Raw genomic sequence first — 18,217 nt, 5'->3', positions numbered from 1 at the left:
TCCAGTTTACATTTCATTTTTAAATTGTTGACATTTTACAGTGTTCTCAAAATCTAGCAATTGAGCTACTATTTATGTTTGAGTTTTATTTAATGATTCAGGATATCAGTAACGAATCTTGCGAACGGTACTTTTATTCTGTGACATCGTTCTGTTGAGGACTGTATCGTAAAATTTCTCAGGCTCGCTTTTGAAGAATTTGGCTAGCACAGCCTACGATTCTCATCACCTTGACCGGACCTTATAGCCTTCGGAGGCCGCTCGAACTACGTCTTCATCTCTCGGACAAACTCTTGGAAACCTTAAAGGTCTTAATTTTTTAATTCCAGCCACAAGTACAAGTAACGGTTGTAGTCGTCGTCGAGCGTATTGAAATACCGTCGTCCCGATGAGTTACCATGATCATTGGGTTGCACAAGTAGCTAATAAACTGATTTGTCTTCCAGATACTTCCAGAAATAAGATACTTTTGATGTAGTTCTAATAATAACATTCTTGCAGTGGCCCAGCGAGTTGGCCAAATCGGCCGGATGAGTTGCTTGAAGCTGTGATGTTATTTCCTCGAAACCTGGCTCGATGAAATTTGACTGCAGAGGGTGTCAAATGGAACCGACCACAGGTTGACCATGCCGATCCAATCAATTCCTACACTTTGAGGTCTGGGGACATTGGCCAGTCTTGCTTATACCGTTAAGGGTGACATCGCAATTCGTCGATGAGATTGAGTCGACCATCGGATGCGTTGGATACTTCAATCGATGATGGTGTAAGTTTCGGTTTGCCTCCGAAATGCTGTGGACCGATTTGCTCGAACTTGATAGATGTTCAATCATGGAGGTGTCCGACTTGAGATTGACAATTTGCTGGAACTCGTCGCTCAGAGTTTTAATCGTCACCGGAGCCTCGTCCGTTCCTCCTTCGATGCAGGAAAGCAATCTTGCTTGAATATCCGAGTAACGTTGTGCTTTGATACCGCAGGCAAAAATCAAGCATTTGAATTGGGCGATGCTCAAATTTTGAAACTAGAACTCTTCGCATGCTCTGTTGGCTTGACCGCCGTAGGAAATGATGTCGTCAGCTTCCAATTTCACCAACTGTAGGCACTGGTAACACTTGTTGAAAATGGATGTTTGCCTACCGAAGATCTTTTACAGTGTCGTGATGGTGTCAGCAAAAGTGATCTCCTTCGGCAGTTAAGGAAGGATGTACTGCCCCTATTCGCATATGAGTCCCATGTGTAAAAACTGCAAACCGAGAAAAACGCTTGTAAAGTTTGAAACTTGTTTTCATAAAAACAATCGTATAAATCATTTGTTGGCAAAACCTATCAATACTTCGGATAGAAAACACTTCAAAGAATACTTCTGTTTACTTTTGCGCTAATACAAACTAATAATTACGGAGAAATTTCAATAAAACACTCATGTGACTCATATGCGAATATTCTTAACCTTCGAACAGAGATTATTCGCGCATGAGTCTCTGGTGCTAAAGTTATCGGCAAGTGGCAACGACTTTTCTAACATATTTTTTTCATTTGTTTACCATTCTTTTTGATGACAGAAGAAAGTTATCGAAAGATCTTGATTCCAAACTGATTTCAATCAAGGTTTATTCACCAAGTGGGATGTGTTTTCCAGTGTTTTTCCAAAACTTTGTTTTCATTCTTGTGAAATTTCTGCAAATTTATCATACATCTTCATCATTTAATTCAATGTGTGCTACGGATACGTAGATAACAACGACCAAAAGTTTGCTGGATTCAAGACAAAGAAGGAGATTTCTCCCATTTACATCTTCCTAGGTAATAAACGAAAACAGTGGTATTGATATTGTTGTGCGCGTATAGAAAAAAGTATTGAAAAAAGTTTGTTATTTTATTACCGAAACAACACTTCAAGTACCACCCACCCGATCACACATTAGATCGTCGAAATTACCCATGAAGGAACCATCCTGACCGAAGATTGATCTATTAAGCGTTGTTCATCGGTTGATTTCTGTCAAAAAAATATTTTTGTTTACCAGTTACTTATTGATGTTTTTTGTGACTAAGAACCAAATTTCTTCGAAATCATTTCGATACTAAACGTTCAATTTTTATGTAAATTAATATTTTAAGCATTAAATTATTGATTTAATTCATTTTCTATCTATCCTTTCCTTCAATTGTAAGCTCTGGCGCTTAATTTCGGTCATGGGACTCATATGCGAATATTTTTCACATGGGACACATCAGGGGTCATATTTTTTCGAAATTTTGGGAACAAACTTCGAACAAAAACTTGTTTTATAGGTAAATTGGAGCACACAGAAGCGTTTTCCATCGATAACTCAAAAACGATGAAAATGCACATGGGACTCATATGCGAATAGGGGCAGTGTAGTTCACGTAGCGACTATGGGAACACGTGTTCAGTTTTCGGAGCAGGAGCCTATAACCTTTGCTGCATCGTCGAGACAGCGTGCGGCGCTTTCGAACAAATCCGAGTAACAAGCAAAAAACATTTTTCGAATGTGGTACCACTGGTGTTGGTGGACAGCGATTCCAACACTTGCTCTTGGTGTGCTGCTTGTGGAACGGAGCTGCTTGCAGTTCCTGATCTGCTGTCATTCTTCCTCGGGATCAACTCTCGATGAGTACTTGAATTCCAGGAGTGTCCTCGTCGTCATTTGGTATGTTTTCCAGATGCTTCTAGAAATAAGATACTTTTGATATGGTACTAATAATTACTTCTTTATTCTAGGACAGTTACAAATAGAATAACAAAAGAAACATGCGGTTCAGTCAATGACTGCTTAGATATATTTTGAATTTAAACTGATTGCTTCGATTGGTCGTAAACGACAGAAACAAATCCAGGACTTGTTTCAATAACTTTGTACCTTCTGTCTGAGGAAACGATGCACCTTGAAAGCTTGGATAGTGTTTTGCCGAAGCGGAAGAAGTATTGGTTATTTCTAGTTGTTCATTTATTATCGTTAAAGAGGCTTTGAAAATTCTAAATGATGATGTCAAGACTCAAGAGCTTTTAAGGGACAATCACAATTAGCAAGCTTTAACAAGTTAAGAAACCCAGCCTCCTGCAATTGTTTAGACATGGAAGTTTTCATATGTGTTTACGATAGCTGGTCCTACCTGGTGGTCGACGGTGGACTGTATGGGCTTCGGCACGAAGGTAAGTAACCCCTGGTCGAATGGTCTTGGACAGCTCTTGGGTATTATGGTTTGCAGGGATAATCCTTCAGGGTTGGGTTTCCGGGTACAAAAATTAACGAACACGCGTAATTTTACAGCACTACATTTACTTAAAACATTTGGTTTGATAAATTACAATAAAACATTTATTTGGCAAATTAGACCACGACCGTACTCAACTGATTCCAAATTTATTCTAATTTTTTAAAGACCTCTCTAACAATGCTTGGGTTTGTGTTTACAATTTGAAGTGATAGTGTATTCGTGAATAGTGATTGAATTATGTCGAATTTGTGATTGGGTGTTGATATTAGTGTGTTGGTGTACATCTTATACTAAATAGTTTTACAATTATTTCTTTCATCTCACTTCTCATTCCGATCCCTTAAGCAGACAGTGTAGCCGATCCTTCTGATTCGTCTCGAATATGAACAATATGTGTCCATCGAACTTTAGATATTTCGTCATCTATTTGATGGAGATATTTATCGATTTGTAGCTGTGGTGATCGTACGGTTTTTATTTAAATGACTGCGATGATGTCACTGAGTTTCCGGATCGTAACTCACTGGAAGTAGGTGAGGTTTTCTACTGAAGTCCACCTGCTTCCACAATTTAATCGAATTTTCCAACAAACCGGTTCGAAGGACCCATTTCGGATGATCGATTGCTACTCTCAAAACAGGTACAAATAACATTTTTTATTCATCACTGACTCCTAGACATATCTCTCTCTCTCTTTCTCTAGACACTGATAGGAACTTTACTTCGCTCGTGTGACTCTGCGGAGTCAGTAACGCTAGAAAATGCTAGATTGAGTTGTTTTTTCTTCTGTTTCCTATATTTTTTGTTGTTGTTGTTGCGTTAGTTAGTAATTAGTGGGGGTGCCATTGCTCGATTGATTGATTGATGGTGTTAGTTCGCTTTGCCTTGTGTTCGCTCGAATATTTAATTTACTGCTAGTAGTATTAGTAGTAATTTTAACAGCTAATCCGAAACCTATCCGAGGGATTGTTGTTGTTCTTGTTGGTTAGTTTAATTTTTCTCTTCTAAATATTTTCTTCCTCGTTAATAGTAGTTTAAACAGCATTAAGCAAAAGTTCTCAAACGTATCCTAGCTATTATGTATAGAATTAAATTTACTCTTTAAAGTGTATTTATAGTAGCAGCATTGGTTTCCCTTAGTTGTGTTGTGTAACTTTTTATTACAATAATATGGTTAATTTTGTGGGTAGGTGGGTGTATTTTTTCTATTTTTTATCTTTCTAGGTGAACGAAATTTGATTAAAGGTCGGTGTGAACCCTATCGGAACATCTATTGGTTAGTAAAATAATTACTAAATAAATTACAACTTATACCTGGTACTTCCTAACCAATAAAACAATAGTACAAATATATGTATATGCTAGTAGCAGTTGAAGATAACGCTCAACACACAGGTTCAGTAGAGTTAAAAACGTCACATTACGCTATGGACCGAAAACTGGATTGCATTTCAAGGGGGATCCATACAAAATGAAAGTGGTAGTAAAACCAACAGAGAATGATGAGGAATCGTTCCATCGAAAGCCTTACACAAAAACAAAAAAAAAAGCAGCCAGCTTGGGGGGCTTTCTTACATCATTCACAACAATACTTAAGGAAAAAATCGTAACTTCCAACAAATTGCTGATTGTGAATGAAGTTTAGGGTGGTGCGCGTTCAGTTTTCATCTTAAGCTAGATCGCATGCGGGGTCGCGTTGTCACATCTCGTCGTCAACTAGTATTAAAAGATTTCACGGGGAAGCAGCAGAGTAGAGTTCGTTCGGGTTATGTTCGATTGGAAGATCTTTCGATCTCTATCTCTCTCACACAGCTCCTTACATCTCCATGGCCTTCTCCTGGTCGGCCTGCATCCTCTCGCGCAACTGTGCCACGCTGTCTTCGATTCTGACGATGAGTCGGATTTTCTGAAATTGAAAAACAAAATGAGCTGACCAAAAGGACTCTGGAAGGAGGATCAAAGATACACTTACGTTAGCGCGATCGCCAGGGGTGTTCTTCCAGAGCCACCACATGTAGCCGGGGATGCACAGCATCGAGGACAGGGCGGTGAACCAGCCGAAGGCGTGGGCCCAGAATGGATACGAGTAACCGAGGTACTTGACCGGGGTCCACTGCACCAGGTTGAAGATGAACACGCCCTGTTGTTGGTTTTGCGTTGTTTTATTTTTATTTAAAAGAAAAAAGTAGTAATACATTAGATGATGTTCAAAGAAGGTGGGCTATACATTCGAATTTTGTTCGGTAAACTATTGTTTGCTAAATTGACTAATGTATTGTAAGACAAAAAAATGAGAACAGATTTTCAAGCACGATCATTATCATCAGAAAAGTTTTGACATCTGAAATTGAAAAAAAAACAATTAAAACATCATTAAACTAGAAATAATGAAAATTTTACCTTTTGAGTTGTTAACAGGCTTTTTGATGAAATACAACTAGAATCCGGCAAGCAAGGACCACCTGGGAAGTTCCTAGTTTCGATAGTCTTCGAATGCGGGGTCAACAACCTGTATCATTTCGGATAGATCTCCAATCTCCAACAAACCAAGTAAGAGTTGTCCAAATCCCTCCGTATCTAATAATAACCTTGCCCCTTTTACAGTTTTGATTCCTGTCATGTCCCTACTTAAAAAACTCTGCAACTTTGGCTTCAATCCGTCAGTTAGCCAAGTAGCCCCACCAGAGAAAACAAACAACGAACAACCTCTCTTACCTGGATACTCTCAATCCGCGGTCGTTAGCGAAGGACTTCTCAATTCTGAGGTAAGTCAACCTGTAGTTGTTTGGGGTAGAATCGTTAGGGCCATAAAGTGCTTTGTATAAAAAGTATTAGCGACGAAAGTTATAGAGCAGACGTTTCGGATGACCATGGCCGACGAAAGTTTAGTTCTTAAGTTTTAAGAAAAATCGATTCTCCATTGAACGTATTTTTATTGAAGAAACAATCAAATAGTGGCGATTGTAGTGCAGCCAGGGGAAGATTTTTTTTTAAAAAGCTCATTCCACTAACCTTAGTAGTAAATTATGAAGAAAGGTAACGGAATCAGGTATAAAGTGCCTCGAAATCATGGAGTGGAACATAAAGGATATCTTTAAAACACTATAATGCACTCCGTAAAATTTCATAAAGGTATGAAAAAACCTGATAAAGCTCAGAAATTTTTACTAGAAGGTATTTAAAAAACAAAAAAATGGAGTCACACCTTATCAAGCACCTAAGATTATGAGAAAAGAAGAACAGTTTTGTCCGAAGTTCTCCACGGAACATTTGAACGAAATGAAAGCTCCCCAGAATCGACTCGAAGTGATGGAAGAGAGATTGAAGGACTGAACTTTCATGGCCCTTTTTCTGCCCAGCTGTGCACCCCGCCAAGGCAGATTAATAATCGTAGATGAAAACCGCACGGTGTCATAAAAATGGTTCCAGAACTCTCTGGAGCCACTATCGGTAAAAAATACTGTTTACTAACTGGTATTCAACTAACAGTTACTAAGGTCTCATAAAGGTAGTCAAAACTTTGTTCAAGAGTGACACCAAGAGCAACATACGATTAATCTCACACTATAACCAAGTTCCAGGAGCGGTACCAGGACAGCATCTCACGAAAGGATGACGTAGGTAATTCCACACCTCCTACGCAGCATCATTGTTTATTGGCACATTTTCCGGAAGAATGTAGTAGGCAGTATTCTTGCAACCGGTCACCTGAAGAAATTTTTTTCGTAAATCGAGCTGTCTGTTGCGCAAACGTCAAAGAGTAAGGAGTAAAGATGGCTCCGAAGATTAGTTTTTGTAAAGCCCGTGTGAACTATTGAGCCCATGTACCGTTTTTTGTCAGGTTCTTAATCCAACTAGAGGTTGAAACGAAGGTCAACCGAAAAACGTCGAAAAATGTTCATCTGGCAATGCTGTTGGTGGTAACCCGAATGTACCGTTCGGGTTTGACGATGCTCGTAAAGTGAGCATTAATCATAAGTAGCTGAAGTTGTCTGACACGCTCCCTCTTCACTGAACTGGACAGAACAAACTGAGGATGACTCGATAGCGGCTTTATGCCATGAATTGCAGATCACGGAGGCCAACCAAGAATGTATCGGAAGCCGTTCAAAGGGGTTGTTCGATCAACTTATTATACCCGATTGAGAGGGGGTTTCATAGGTGCAATCGCCTTGTTACTATGGTAACCAACTTGTTATTTTTTCCTAACAGTTAAGTCCTATATGTACTTCTGCTACACACACATACAAGAGGTCTGTTGGTCACTCATCAGATGTTTTTATATGCGAAAAATGCAAAATTTAGCTTAAATGCCCTTAAATGAATGCTCAATTTCTCTAAAAAACATTTATAAAGTATATTTCGAGTCATTTGCTAACAAGTGGAAACGATTCTGTCAATATTTTATTGGTTATCAGTGCGGAACCACAAGCACAATCAAAACTAAATTAAAAACTAGCCAACCATCATTGTAAAGCACATTAAACGGTTCTTCCAGAACCTTTGTTCACGTATTCGGGTCTATCTTTAAAAATTTTGAACCAGGAAGATGAAGTTGAGAGTTTTCGTTACGAAATTGATGAAGAAACTTGAGCAATGTTTGTCCTGCTTCCACTAAAAACGCTCGTATCCTGTACATTTTTTTCAAAGAATCTCACTCAAATTCAGAAAAAAATCACAAACAAGTCAAAAAATGTTCTAGCTTTTGAAAAATGTGTCGTAGATAAGAAACTTTTTAATAGTTTTCATAAATTCATCAAAAAATATTTTTCGTCGATTTGTATTCATTTCAGATGAGGCTGTCACATTTGTTTGCCCAAACTTATACTCAGGCACTATGCAAAAGCCATATTGTAGAAGTAAGACGTTTTAATTATTACTCTTGTAAATCGTCTCGTATGTTTCTTGTCCCCAAGATCAAACCCTTCAATAGGCTCATAAGCTAGCAGCAAAATCAAGTAAGTTCTTCCTCTGCTGAAGGTTGGACAAACTGGTTGATAAGTACCACAAGCTTTTTCAACATTCGGTCAACACTGCATGTTGCGTTTTAATCTTTCTGGATAAATAATACAGAAAAAAGAGGTTCCGATAATTCTGTGCTAGTTTGAAGGGGATTCTCATTACGGTTGAGGAAAGTGCCCGTTCTAGAATTACGCCTGCGGAAAATGCAAGCACATGGGCCACAAGAAAGGCATCTGTTTTTCAGTTAAATCCCGGGAGATTTCTGTCGGCGTGAACCAACGAAACCCAAACATTTGGAAGACGAACGATATGAACATTGTCGAATGTCCTCAAACTGTAGGGTTATCATCATGAGCTGCGCAAAATCCTCAACTTGATCTATTCTTGAGAGCAACAGATGCTTAGCCCTGAAAAGCCTAGTGTGTAATCATCTCTGAACACTGAACTCTCTGGAGCCACTACCAGTGGAAAAGTTTAAAACAAGTTAACATTCAACCAAGAGTGATTCGAAGTATCAAATAAATACACAAAACATGCTCTCAATTCTGTGCTGTGGAGATACGTTTGTAATTTGTAAAATCAAGCCTACAAACATCGTCGATAATTGAAATGCCGTGCCTATCAAAGAAATAATAGGGCAGGAGTTTGATAGTTAAACGAATCTGGAATAAGTTCGAAAATGCTTAGATACCAGTATCAGCTAGTTGAAGAATAGCAACTGGGCCAAGTTTAAATGGTTTCTGATAAGATTCTCTAACGGTAATAAAGCGATAAGGTAGGTGTTGCTGATTAATTTTCACAATTACGGCCTCGACGAACGCTTTGTTTCCACAACCGTTACATAGGTTTTCATTATTTAAATGCTGACGCTCTTCAAAGCTCATCGCTCAAATAGTGTTAAAATGTTCGAACAGTAAGGTGCCAGGTCTTGATAAGATTTAGAAAGGACATTGAAAGGAAAAAAAACACAAAATTTATCTTCTGCTTTCCGAAACCTAAAAAAAATACACAAAAAAGATCGGTTAGAAGCATTTACAAACTTCCATGCAGTTTCTTAGAGATCAGTGAAGCGTTAAGATAAGGCTACGACGTTGTTTTTTTACTAGAAGATGCCAATCTATCAACCATAAATACTCTCTGGAGCCACGATTTTGACAAAAAACAACTTAATTTGAACCAAAAAAAAAAATAAAACAAAATTTACAAATCTAATCGAATTCAGTTCTGTTTGAAATCTTTTAATCAGTCTCTAGTGAGCCCTTACGTGATAAGTGTTTGAGATTTCCAACATTAAAGCACCTGTATTCGTGGTCCAAACAGCCGGTTTAGACCCAAATTCCGACCCGAGCAACCATGATGATCCATTATACCAGTTTCAACTTAACTTTTTTTAGAGCTGGTAAAAGGATTGATCCAAAACTGATGAGATTTCGATCCAATTTGACGCAGTTCTAAACCGTTTGATAGTTAATGGAACACGAGTGCAGTTGCCAGTTTTTTTTTCATTGGATCGAATCTAATTTCTTTGGTTCAATTCTTGTATAAATTAGACCCAAGAATAGACCACGAATACAGATGACCTAATAACAACATTAATTTTAAAGCAATCATGAAAAAAACAAAGGAGGCAGTGGAAAAAGGTGCAAATTTGATCTGACAGTTGAAGAGAAAAAAATTAAATAGCTGAGTTATTTCGTGAAAAAAGTAAAGGGTTCTATAGTTTCAAGAATAGGATACGAGCAATTTGCTCTTGGAAATCAGATTTTGCTGATCGGGGATTCTTTTCCTGTACGCTGCGTTGCTGGAAGTTCAAAGTCGAGTCTTATCGGCGCATAAGTAACTTTGTAAGTTTTAAGATTATTTTTTATCCAGATAATGATCTATATATTGTAGAAATGGACAATCTAAAAACCTTGTCGATAATCATGCTAAATATGAAAAATTGATGACGAAGACAAATAGCATTTTCGTTTTCACCACTGGCACAGTAGCAGCTTTTTTTCAACAAACAAAATCTTTACCCGGGACGATGCAGATATATGGTTGATACACTCACCCTCGTGCTTACCCCCAACACTGACAACTTGTATTGGGTGCAACCGCCTGCTTAAGGTTCAAAACTCGGGCAAAATTGGTGGACTAACGGGCAAAATTGGTGGATAAACGAACGAAATTACAGCAGTTTGGGTATAACTCGTGGAGAACTAGGTTACTTCGATCTATGAACGAAAAAGCTAAAAGTTCGATTGACAGATGGAGGAAAAAACGTATTTTTGGCGGATTTCTAGAACAATTGATCAACTAAAGGGAGGGGAAGCAGACTTTCGGTACAGGATTATAATTTAAGTAAGTAAATTTACCTAAAAAAAACTGTAAGAAGGCTTCGTTCATGAAGCACCCGAACTGAGCTTTGGTGAAATTTCGGGGAAAATTTTAGAACCAACGACGCATGTTCATTCAAACCTGAAAAGTGTTCGGACAAATCCTCTTTATGCAATGCAAATATGGAAACAGGATTTAGATTCATAAATTGATAAATTTAAATGAGAAACTCCAATTCATGAATTTCGTAAAAACTTAGAATCAAAATGCATAGACTCTCGATGCAAATGGAAGTGATTTTCTATTCTAACATTCCGTTTGATAGGGTCATAACCTTCTCTCGAGCTAGCAAAGAAGACATGCAATATGATGTAGTAGGAATGCAGGGATGCTGCTGATATTTCTTTCTTTCCTTAATTTGAGTAAACAAGACACAAGCAAATTATGGTTTTTTTTTTGTTTAGTTTTTTGATTTTGCTTTTTACAAATATCGAACATCTAAGGTCCATTTATAGTTACGGAGTTTTGTTTATCGGAGATTTTTTTGAAAAATTGGTTGGTTTTGTTGTTTGTTTGTTTGTTGTAGCTATCGGAAAGTTTTTTTTTCTTTCTATGAATTGTAGGTATTCTTTTTTTGGTTTTCATTTTTAATTTTGTATTTTTGTTCCTTTTTTGATTTGGATACTAGTTGTTGATGTTTGAAGAAAACAGGAAAGTACGAAAACAACAGTTTGTAGAAGCCTAACGAAAATGTGGGTGATGTTTTTGTGAACACATTTACAATGAGTCGGTTTTATTTTTTGATACGAAAAAATAGACAAGAGGGAAACGAATGTAACAGCAAAGGAAAGAATTGTGTGTTGAAAAATGATTTTTTTTGAAAAAAATTGAAATGCGTGCAATAATAATAACATCTATCTTAGCTTCTCTAGGATGAAACTTAACTGTAAGGCCTCCCGGCACAATAACCGGCAATTTGTTCAAAAGTTTACCGGCCAAACAAAAGAGAGAAAAAACTAAATCCTAGCAAATTTCACCCCACCCTAAGTTAGTTTACTTTTCCGTTAAAACAGTAGTTAATATTCGATACTTATTCCTTTTTTCCTAACTGAATCGGAACTGCACAATTAACACACGACGTATTACAGGACACGACACTTGACGTTCTTACAAACGGAAAAAGGATTCAAAATTACCTTTTTTGTCGACCGGTTTCGGGCTCGATGTTGCCCATCTACAGGACGATGTCCGACTGATCACACGAAGAAATTACTAGCAGGATCATACTACGAGTGTCGTAGTATTCGTCGAAAGAAGGTTCCTTTATGAGATTTTCCTTTTGGTGAAGGTGAAAAGCGGCGACATAATTGGTGGGTCATCTTCGTTCATTAGCGGTTTTTCGGAAGTACTAATAAACATCGACTCCCAAGCGTTCAAATGTGAGGCTTTTCTTACGCATTTCCTATAGATCACTTTTTCCCAGTTTATGGAGTGGTCCATTTCCGTTGCGTGGGCGGCTACGCTGGATTCATTGACCCTGTTGTTGTCTACAGCATTCCGATGTTCTTTAAGTCGAACTTTAAATTTGCGACGAGTTTGGCCAATGTAAACAGCTGGGCAACTCTCACAGGGAATTTCATAGATTCCGGATCTCTCATCCTGCGGGATCTTATCCTTCAAGGAGACCAACCGATCCTTAAGTGTGTTGCCGCTCTTGTATGCTGTTTTCAGACCGTGTTGAGAAAGGATTTTTGTTATCCCATTAGTTAGTTTCGGGTGGAACGGCAGGCTAACTCTGTAGGGCTCTTCTTTCTCTGGCCTGAAAGTGGTAGCATCACTTCGGTACTTTTTTCGGGCATGTTTTCGGAGAATTTTGAGTACAAATTCGTTGTCAAAACCGTTCAAAAAACCTGCCTCAAGGATTTTATGTTTTTCTTCTTCAAAATCTTCCTTTTCCATGGGGATATTGTACAGGCGGTGCGCCATGCGCGGTGTCGTCAGTACGAAGCAGAAGCATAGAAAGAAGATGCTTTCGCTCGCATCCGCACAAGGGGGGAAAAAAGTCACACTCGCGCCGCAAATGATCGACAATTTTGTCGACATGATATCGGGAATTTCATCGAAAAAGTAGCTAAAAAACCGTGCCGTTCAAAAAAGGGTCAAAATGATGCTGAAAGCGTCATAGCAAATTTGAAAAAGCATGAAGTTGTCTACTCCCGCGCAGACAAAGGCAATGCGGTCGTCATCATGGACAAACATGATTACGACAACAGAGTTCGAGACATGATAGTCAATGGCCCATATGAAGAATTTATTTTCAAAAATGGTAAACCAAAAGATCCACTCAATACGATGATATAGGAAGCTAACGCCGTAAGACAGAAAGTCGCCCTCCTGATGGGGGATACCAAATTAGAAAGAAAATTTCTTGTTCCGAACCCGAAAGTCGCTTCTCTCTATTGCTTGCCGAAAATCCATAAAAACCCGATAGCTATGAGACCCATCTCTTCAAATATAAATACACCTACGGAAAAAATGGCAGCATGGTTGGTTGAAGAAATGAAAAAGTACCCTGTGAAGCATGGTAAGAGTGTAAAAAATTCAGTGGAACTGGTCGAGCGCCTAAAAGGATTTAAAGTGCGTCGAGGCGAAATATTAGTTTCTTTCGATGTCTCCGCACTTTTCCCCAGTGTACCAACTTCGGACGCCCTCAACAGCTTACGGGGGCACTTGGAACGCCGCCGGGTGCCTCCCAACGAAATAGATGCCTACCTGGCAGTTGCAGAAGTATGCATGAAGCAAAACTTCTTCATATTTCGGGGTAAGTTTTTTAAACAAACCTTTGGCCTCAGCATGGGCAGCAAACTATCCCCACTTTTGGCTGAAGTTTTTATGAGCGACTTGGAAGCAGATTTGGAGAAAAGTGAAAGACTTTTCCCACGTGTCTGGTGGCGCTACGTCGATGACATCCTTGCCTCGGTAAAGGAGCGTTATCTCACACAGACATTAGAGCTTCTAAACTCCAAACACAGGTCGATAAAATTTACAGTAGAAAAAGAAGTTGAGGGAAAACTCCCTTTCCTTGATCTCCTAATCTCAAGGAAAGAGGACAACACCATCAAATTTGGAATTTATCGAAAACCAACCTCAACCGACCGATACATAACAGCAGATTCCAACCACTTCGGTGCCCAAAAACAAGCCGCCTTCCATTCCATGGCGCACCGCCTGTACAATATCCCCATGGAAAAGGAAGATTTTGAAGAAGAAAAACATAAAATCCTTGAGGCAGGTTTTTTGAACGGTTTTGACAACGAATTTGTACTCAAAATTCTCCGAAAACATGCCCGAAAAAAGTACCGAAGTGATGCTACCACTTTCAGGCCAGAGAAAGAAGAGCCCTACAGAGTTAGCCTGCCGTTCCACCCGAAACTAACTAATGGGATAACAAAAATCCTTTCTCAACACGGTCTGAAAACAGCATACAAGAGCGGCAACACACTTAAGGATCGGTTGGTCTCCTTGAAGGATAAGATCCCGCAGGATGAGAGATCCGGAATCTATGAAATTCCCTGTGAGAGTTGCCCAGCTGTTTACATTGGCCAAACTCGTCGCAAATTTAAAGTTCGACTTAAAGAACATCGGAATGCTGTAGACAACAACAGGGTCAATGAATCCAGCGTAGCCGCCCACGCAACGGAAATGGACCACTCCATAAACTGGGAAAAAGTGATCTATAGGAAATGCGTAAGAAAAGCCTCACATTTGAACGCTTGGGAGTCGATGTTTATTAGTACTTCCGAAAAACCGCTAATGAACGAAGATGACCCACCAATTATGTCGCCGCTTTTCACCTTCACCAAAAGGAAAATCTCATAAAGGAACCTTCTTTCGACGAATACTACGACACTCGTAGTATGATCCTGCTAGTAATTTCTTCGTGTGATCAGTCGGACATCGTCCTGTAGATGGGCAACATCGAGCCCGAAACCGGTCGACAAAAAAGGTAATTTTGAATCCTTTTTCCGTTTGTAAGAACGTCAAGTGTCGTGTCCTGTAATACGTCGTGTGTTAATTGTGCAGTTAAGTTCTTACGTTGGCACAAATCCGCTTAAAATGAGTGAATCGGAACTCTCTCTTCGTGATTTGTGCCCACAGTTCACTGTACAAAAAATTAACTTATCCACAATGTTTTTTTATGTCTGTTTTTCTATTTTCTTTTTCAACTTTTTGTACCTGATAACTTAACGCAAGAAAAAAAAACCTTTCAGCAAATCTCTTAAGAGTTATCGACCTATGTCTGTATTCGGAATCGAATCGAACATAACCTAATCTGATACGGCTAGCTAACTTTCTTCAAGGTAATGTACCTACTTTGTACACGTGTTTTGTGTGTGGGGGAAAATCACTCGGGACTCGGGATTCTGTTTCACTCAATGAAGGTACTCCTAAGCTTAGCTAGATGCTAGAAATTAGTAATTACTATTATTATTACGTACGATTACTACCGTTTAGTTTAGCATCATCTTTACAGGAGGGAAGAACTTTTTTCTTTGTAATTTAAGGGAAATGAAGTGGGTGCTACAATAAACTTTCGGTTAATGAGATGTGATCTTTCGAGTTTGTTTTGTGTGTTTTTTTTTGGTTAATTTGATGAGTAACAACGGATCCGCGAGTACGCCCGATTTTTTTTACAAATTGTTGATCGATCGGGAAATCGCGGATTTGGGAAAAATTGGGGGAAATGTTTCCTGCTTACAACGTAACAATAAATAGGTAATCTTTGCAATATTTGCGCTCTTAGAGTTTTTTTGCTCGATTTGTATAAAGTTTTTTCTTCTATTTGCAAACGCACACACAGAAAACCACTGTGGTAATTTGTTTCATTGTGAGTTGATCTCTAATACATGATGAAGGTAAAAAATAGAAAAGAAAAACACGATTTGATTGATCGAAATCCATCATGAAATGAACTTCTCTCCAGTATGAATGATCAATAATTTTTCAATGTGATGAGCGCCATAAACTTTTGTTTCGGGATTCTACAACTTAAAAACAAATCTCCTTAGTCTGTCTCTCGATCTCTGTACTTTGTTGCCAATTTTAGAGCAATAAAATTAGATAAATATACATCTGGGTTTTGATTTGCTTTTTCTTATTTTCTTACAGAAAGCTAGCAACTTCTTCTAAACTACCTTACGATTCCTGCACTTTTTTCCCTACATATGCGATATGAGAATGCATTCGAATTTGTTTGTGTATGAGTTTTGTTGTACACGAGAATAAGAAAAGTATTTTTATCACATTTTTCACATCTAAACTTTGCCTATAAAGTTTTCGCTACGCCAGTTCACTGGGTTTGGTTTTTGATCCGTCGGAGTTCTGCCTACCTCTACACTGGGCTATCCGGGATGAATTAGTCTCTATGATCGCATTACAGCTTTTTCTCCCACACAATAATGTGGGCATCGGTTGAGTTGGTCTGTCCTAGTCCGGCCAACGAGGTGACCGATCCGGTTCTCTGATGCTGGTTCTGGGGCGAGCTGGTGGCCGATTTTCCTCCGCTCCCACTACCATCAGCTGGTCCAGTCCGCTCCCAGATGTGCCTCCAGTTAACATAACCTCTACCCCCGGTCAGCGTCAAAATGGTCCTTCGAGCGCTTCCGTTCCCTCCCGATCCATCTCCGTTGTTTGCGTTGCAGTTGCCACCCGCATTAGCTGCCGCACTGATCGATTGAGTCTTTTTCCGTTTGCCGGTGTGGAACTTTTCGGCGGCTTCGACAGGAACCTCCAGCGCTTTGGCCGATTCCGCAACTTCGTTCTCGTTGATGTTGTCCAAATCGGACTGGTTCATCTTATGACTAGCGCTGGAACTGTTGCGCGAAACGTTCTTGCTACCGCTCCCACTTCGACCGCCTACATTCTCATCACTTCCAGATGATGTGTACACACTCGAAGATCGCGACTCCATCGACCAGTTGGACAGATCCAGCGATCGCGGTCGGCTGGCCTTCAATCGCAACCTTCGATCCAGCGTTGAAACCTTGGCCGGAATAGCTGCAATATCTGGATCACTTCGACGCAGATAGTCGTAGCTAGGATCGAGTATGTTGCGATCTTCCTGATTCTCAAGATCCTCCTTGACAAAAATCAGATCACTGTACAGTCCGTACACGTCACAACCTTGATCCGAGTACTGCGAGGAAGATGACAGCGTCGAGTGTATTGAAGGCGAAAAGGCGCCACTACTCGTTCGCAAATTCCTGGGCAGTGTTTTGGCCATTCGTCCGGACTCCATTGGCGGTGGCTTTTTACGTCGCAAAATCACCGGACTCGAGCAAATCTGCTCCTTCAAAACTACCGTCGCTTCCTTTGGTTGACTCGTCGATTCCTCTTGCTTGTCCGCAGTCGACTTCAACGCGGCTTCCTTGAACTCCGTTTTACCATCCGGTACATCAGCAACATTTTTAGATGATCCCTGTTGCTGGTTTGAACTGATCGCCGGCAACGAGTGGTACGATCGCGTCACCAGCGGAAGCAAGAAAGTTACCGGACCCAAATGCGCATGGTAAGAAATGTTCACTCCTCCGCTTATGATCGGCACTCCCTCCAACCGAGGCAGCGGAATCGTCAGCGTAATTCCAACATTCGTTCCAACCCACAGCATACCCTTGGCGGCCATCAAGGCCGTCACCTGGATCGACGAACTAGTCGATTCTCGCGTCGGATTCTGATGCGACGAGGTAACCCGCAGCACATTCGACGCAATGTTGATATCCTGCAGGTGCTTAAACGTCTCCGTGTGGTACAAACAAATTATGCTAGAGTTCTTCAACGATATCCAAAGCCCAATTCCGGAGTGCGCCAACAGATTCACCGAAGCACTTACATTGGCCGAGTTCGTGTGTTTGATGTGGAAGTTCTTCTCAATCTCACTAGTCCGTCCATTGATTACGTAGACATTCTTTCCGGCCGCAAAGTACACGCTACTATTGATTGCCAACATACTGGTGATCGGCTCGCTCTGAACACTCAATATCTTCGGGCTATTCAAACTCCAAATGCCGACCTCGGTCCTACTGAATACCAAAATGCTCCCATTGGTCATTGCCACGTAGACCCGTTCGTTGAAGTACAGTATCTGACTAGGTATGCCCGGCAGTGCGAGATTCACCAGCTGCTCGTCGTTGATCGGGTAGCTCGCCGAATAGATCACAATCCAATTCCTATTGGTTCCCATCCAGATCGAGTCGGCCCCGATATCATCTCCAGTTATCAGTCCACCCTCCTTTACGTACTCCATACAGGTGACGATCGTTTCCTGTAAGCTGAACCGCGCCAGCTCCCCGAAACCCCCATTGCTCTGATGTTGGACGCTATTATGGGCCAGGATCGTCACGTGGCTGTTAATCTTGTCGCTGGAACAGATCCACAGCGTATTGGAGTGTTTGGAGCGTTTTCGGGAAACTGGTTTCAGCCGATACGCGCCCGATGCCGACAAATTCGATGAGAAGTAACATCCGCAGCAGACCTGTTTGGAACGAAAGTGATCGTGGTTTTTTGTTCAGATTCTCGAGGTGAGGTTCTTGTTGTTAGGTAACACCTTTCAACACCACTACCAAACTAATTAGAGCAACTTTTGATATTATTTGCATGCATGAATGATGTCAATACTTGACAAGACTGCGA

At 40.1% G+C, this 18,217-nt stretch overlaps 3 protein-coding genes across 6 annotated transcripts in view; 1 reads left to right on the top strand and 2 right to left on the bottom strand.

Moving 5' to 3' along the window:
• Window positions 1-3,885: 3,885 nt before the first annotated feature.
• On the bottom strand, window positions 3,886-6,385 carry LOC129738488 (sodium- and chloride-dependent GABA transporter 1-like). The gene is made up of 2 exons (XM_055729709.1): window positions 5,217-6,385; window positions 3,886-5,150 (listed from the first exon to the last, which is right to left on the bottom strand). Exons 1-2 carry the CDS (start codon window positions 5,439-5,441, stop codon window positions 5,061-5,063), a joined length of 315 nt encoding a protein of 104 aa, XP_055585684.1. The 5' UTR covers window positions 5,442-6,385; the 3' UTR covers window positions 3,886-5,060.
• Window positions 6,386-13,063: 6,678 nt separating this feature from the next.
• Window positions 13,064-14,407, top strand: LOC129742433 (uncharacterized). The gene has a single exon (XM_055734334.1). It carries the CDS (start codon window positions 13,064-13,066, stop codon window positions 14,405-14,407), a length of 1,344 nt encoding a protein of 447 aa, XP_055590309.1.
• Window positions 14,408-14,584: 177 nt separating this feature from the next.
• LOC129738466 (uncharacterized) overlaps window positions 14,585-18,217 on the bottom strand; it is a 119,142-nt gene continuing 115,509 nt past the window's right edge. For 3 of the 4 annotated variants that reach the window (XM_055729674.1, XM_055729673.1, XM_055729675.1), the window contains one exon: window positions 14,585-18,059. In XM_055729674.1, coding sequence (XP_055585649.1) covers window positions 15,963-18,059 — 2,097 coding nt within the window. In that variant the 3' untranslated portion in view covers window positions 14,585-15,962. The remainder of the gene's footprint in view (window positions 18,060-18,217) is intronic. The other variant, XM_055729676.1, reaches the window with a different exon arrangement.

Source organism: Uranotaenia lowii, chromosome 1, assembly GCF_029784155.1.
Source record: "Uranotaenia lowii strain MFRU-FL chromosome 1, ASM2978415v1, whole genome shotgun sequence".
NCBI lineage: Eukaryota > Metazoa > Arthropoda > Insecta > Diptera > Culicidae > Uranotaenia > Uranotaenia lowii.
Note: the sequence above shows the minus strand (reverse complement) of the source record. Positions and strands in the feature narration are given on the sequence as shown.

Bases quoted from the DNA above. Each gene is read 5' to 3' on its own strand.
- LOC129738488 (XM_055729709.1), bottom strand. From the start codon at position 5,441: ATGTATTACTACTTTTTTCTTTTAAATAAAAATAAAACAACGCAAAAC. The intron at 5,151-5,216 runs GTAAGTGTATCT...TTTCAATTTCAG, and splicing joins CCCCTGGCGATCGCGCTAAC to AAAATCCGACTCATCGTCAG.
- LOC129742433 (XM_055734334.1), top strand. From the start codon at position 13,064: ATGGCAGCATGGTTGGTTGAAGAAATGAAAAAGTACCCTGTGAAGCAT.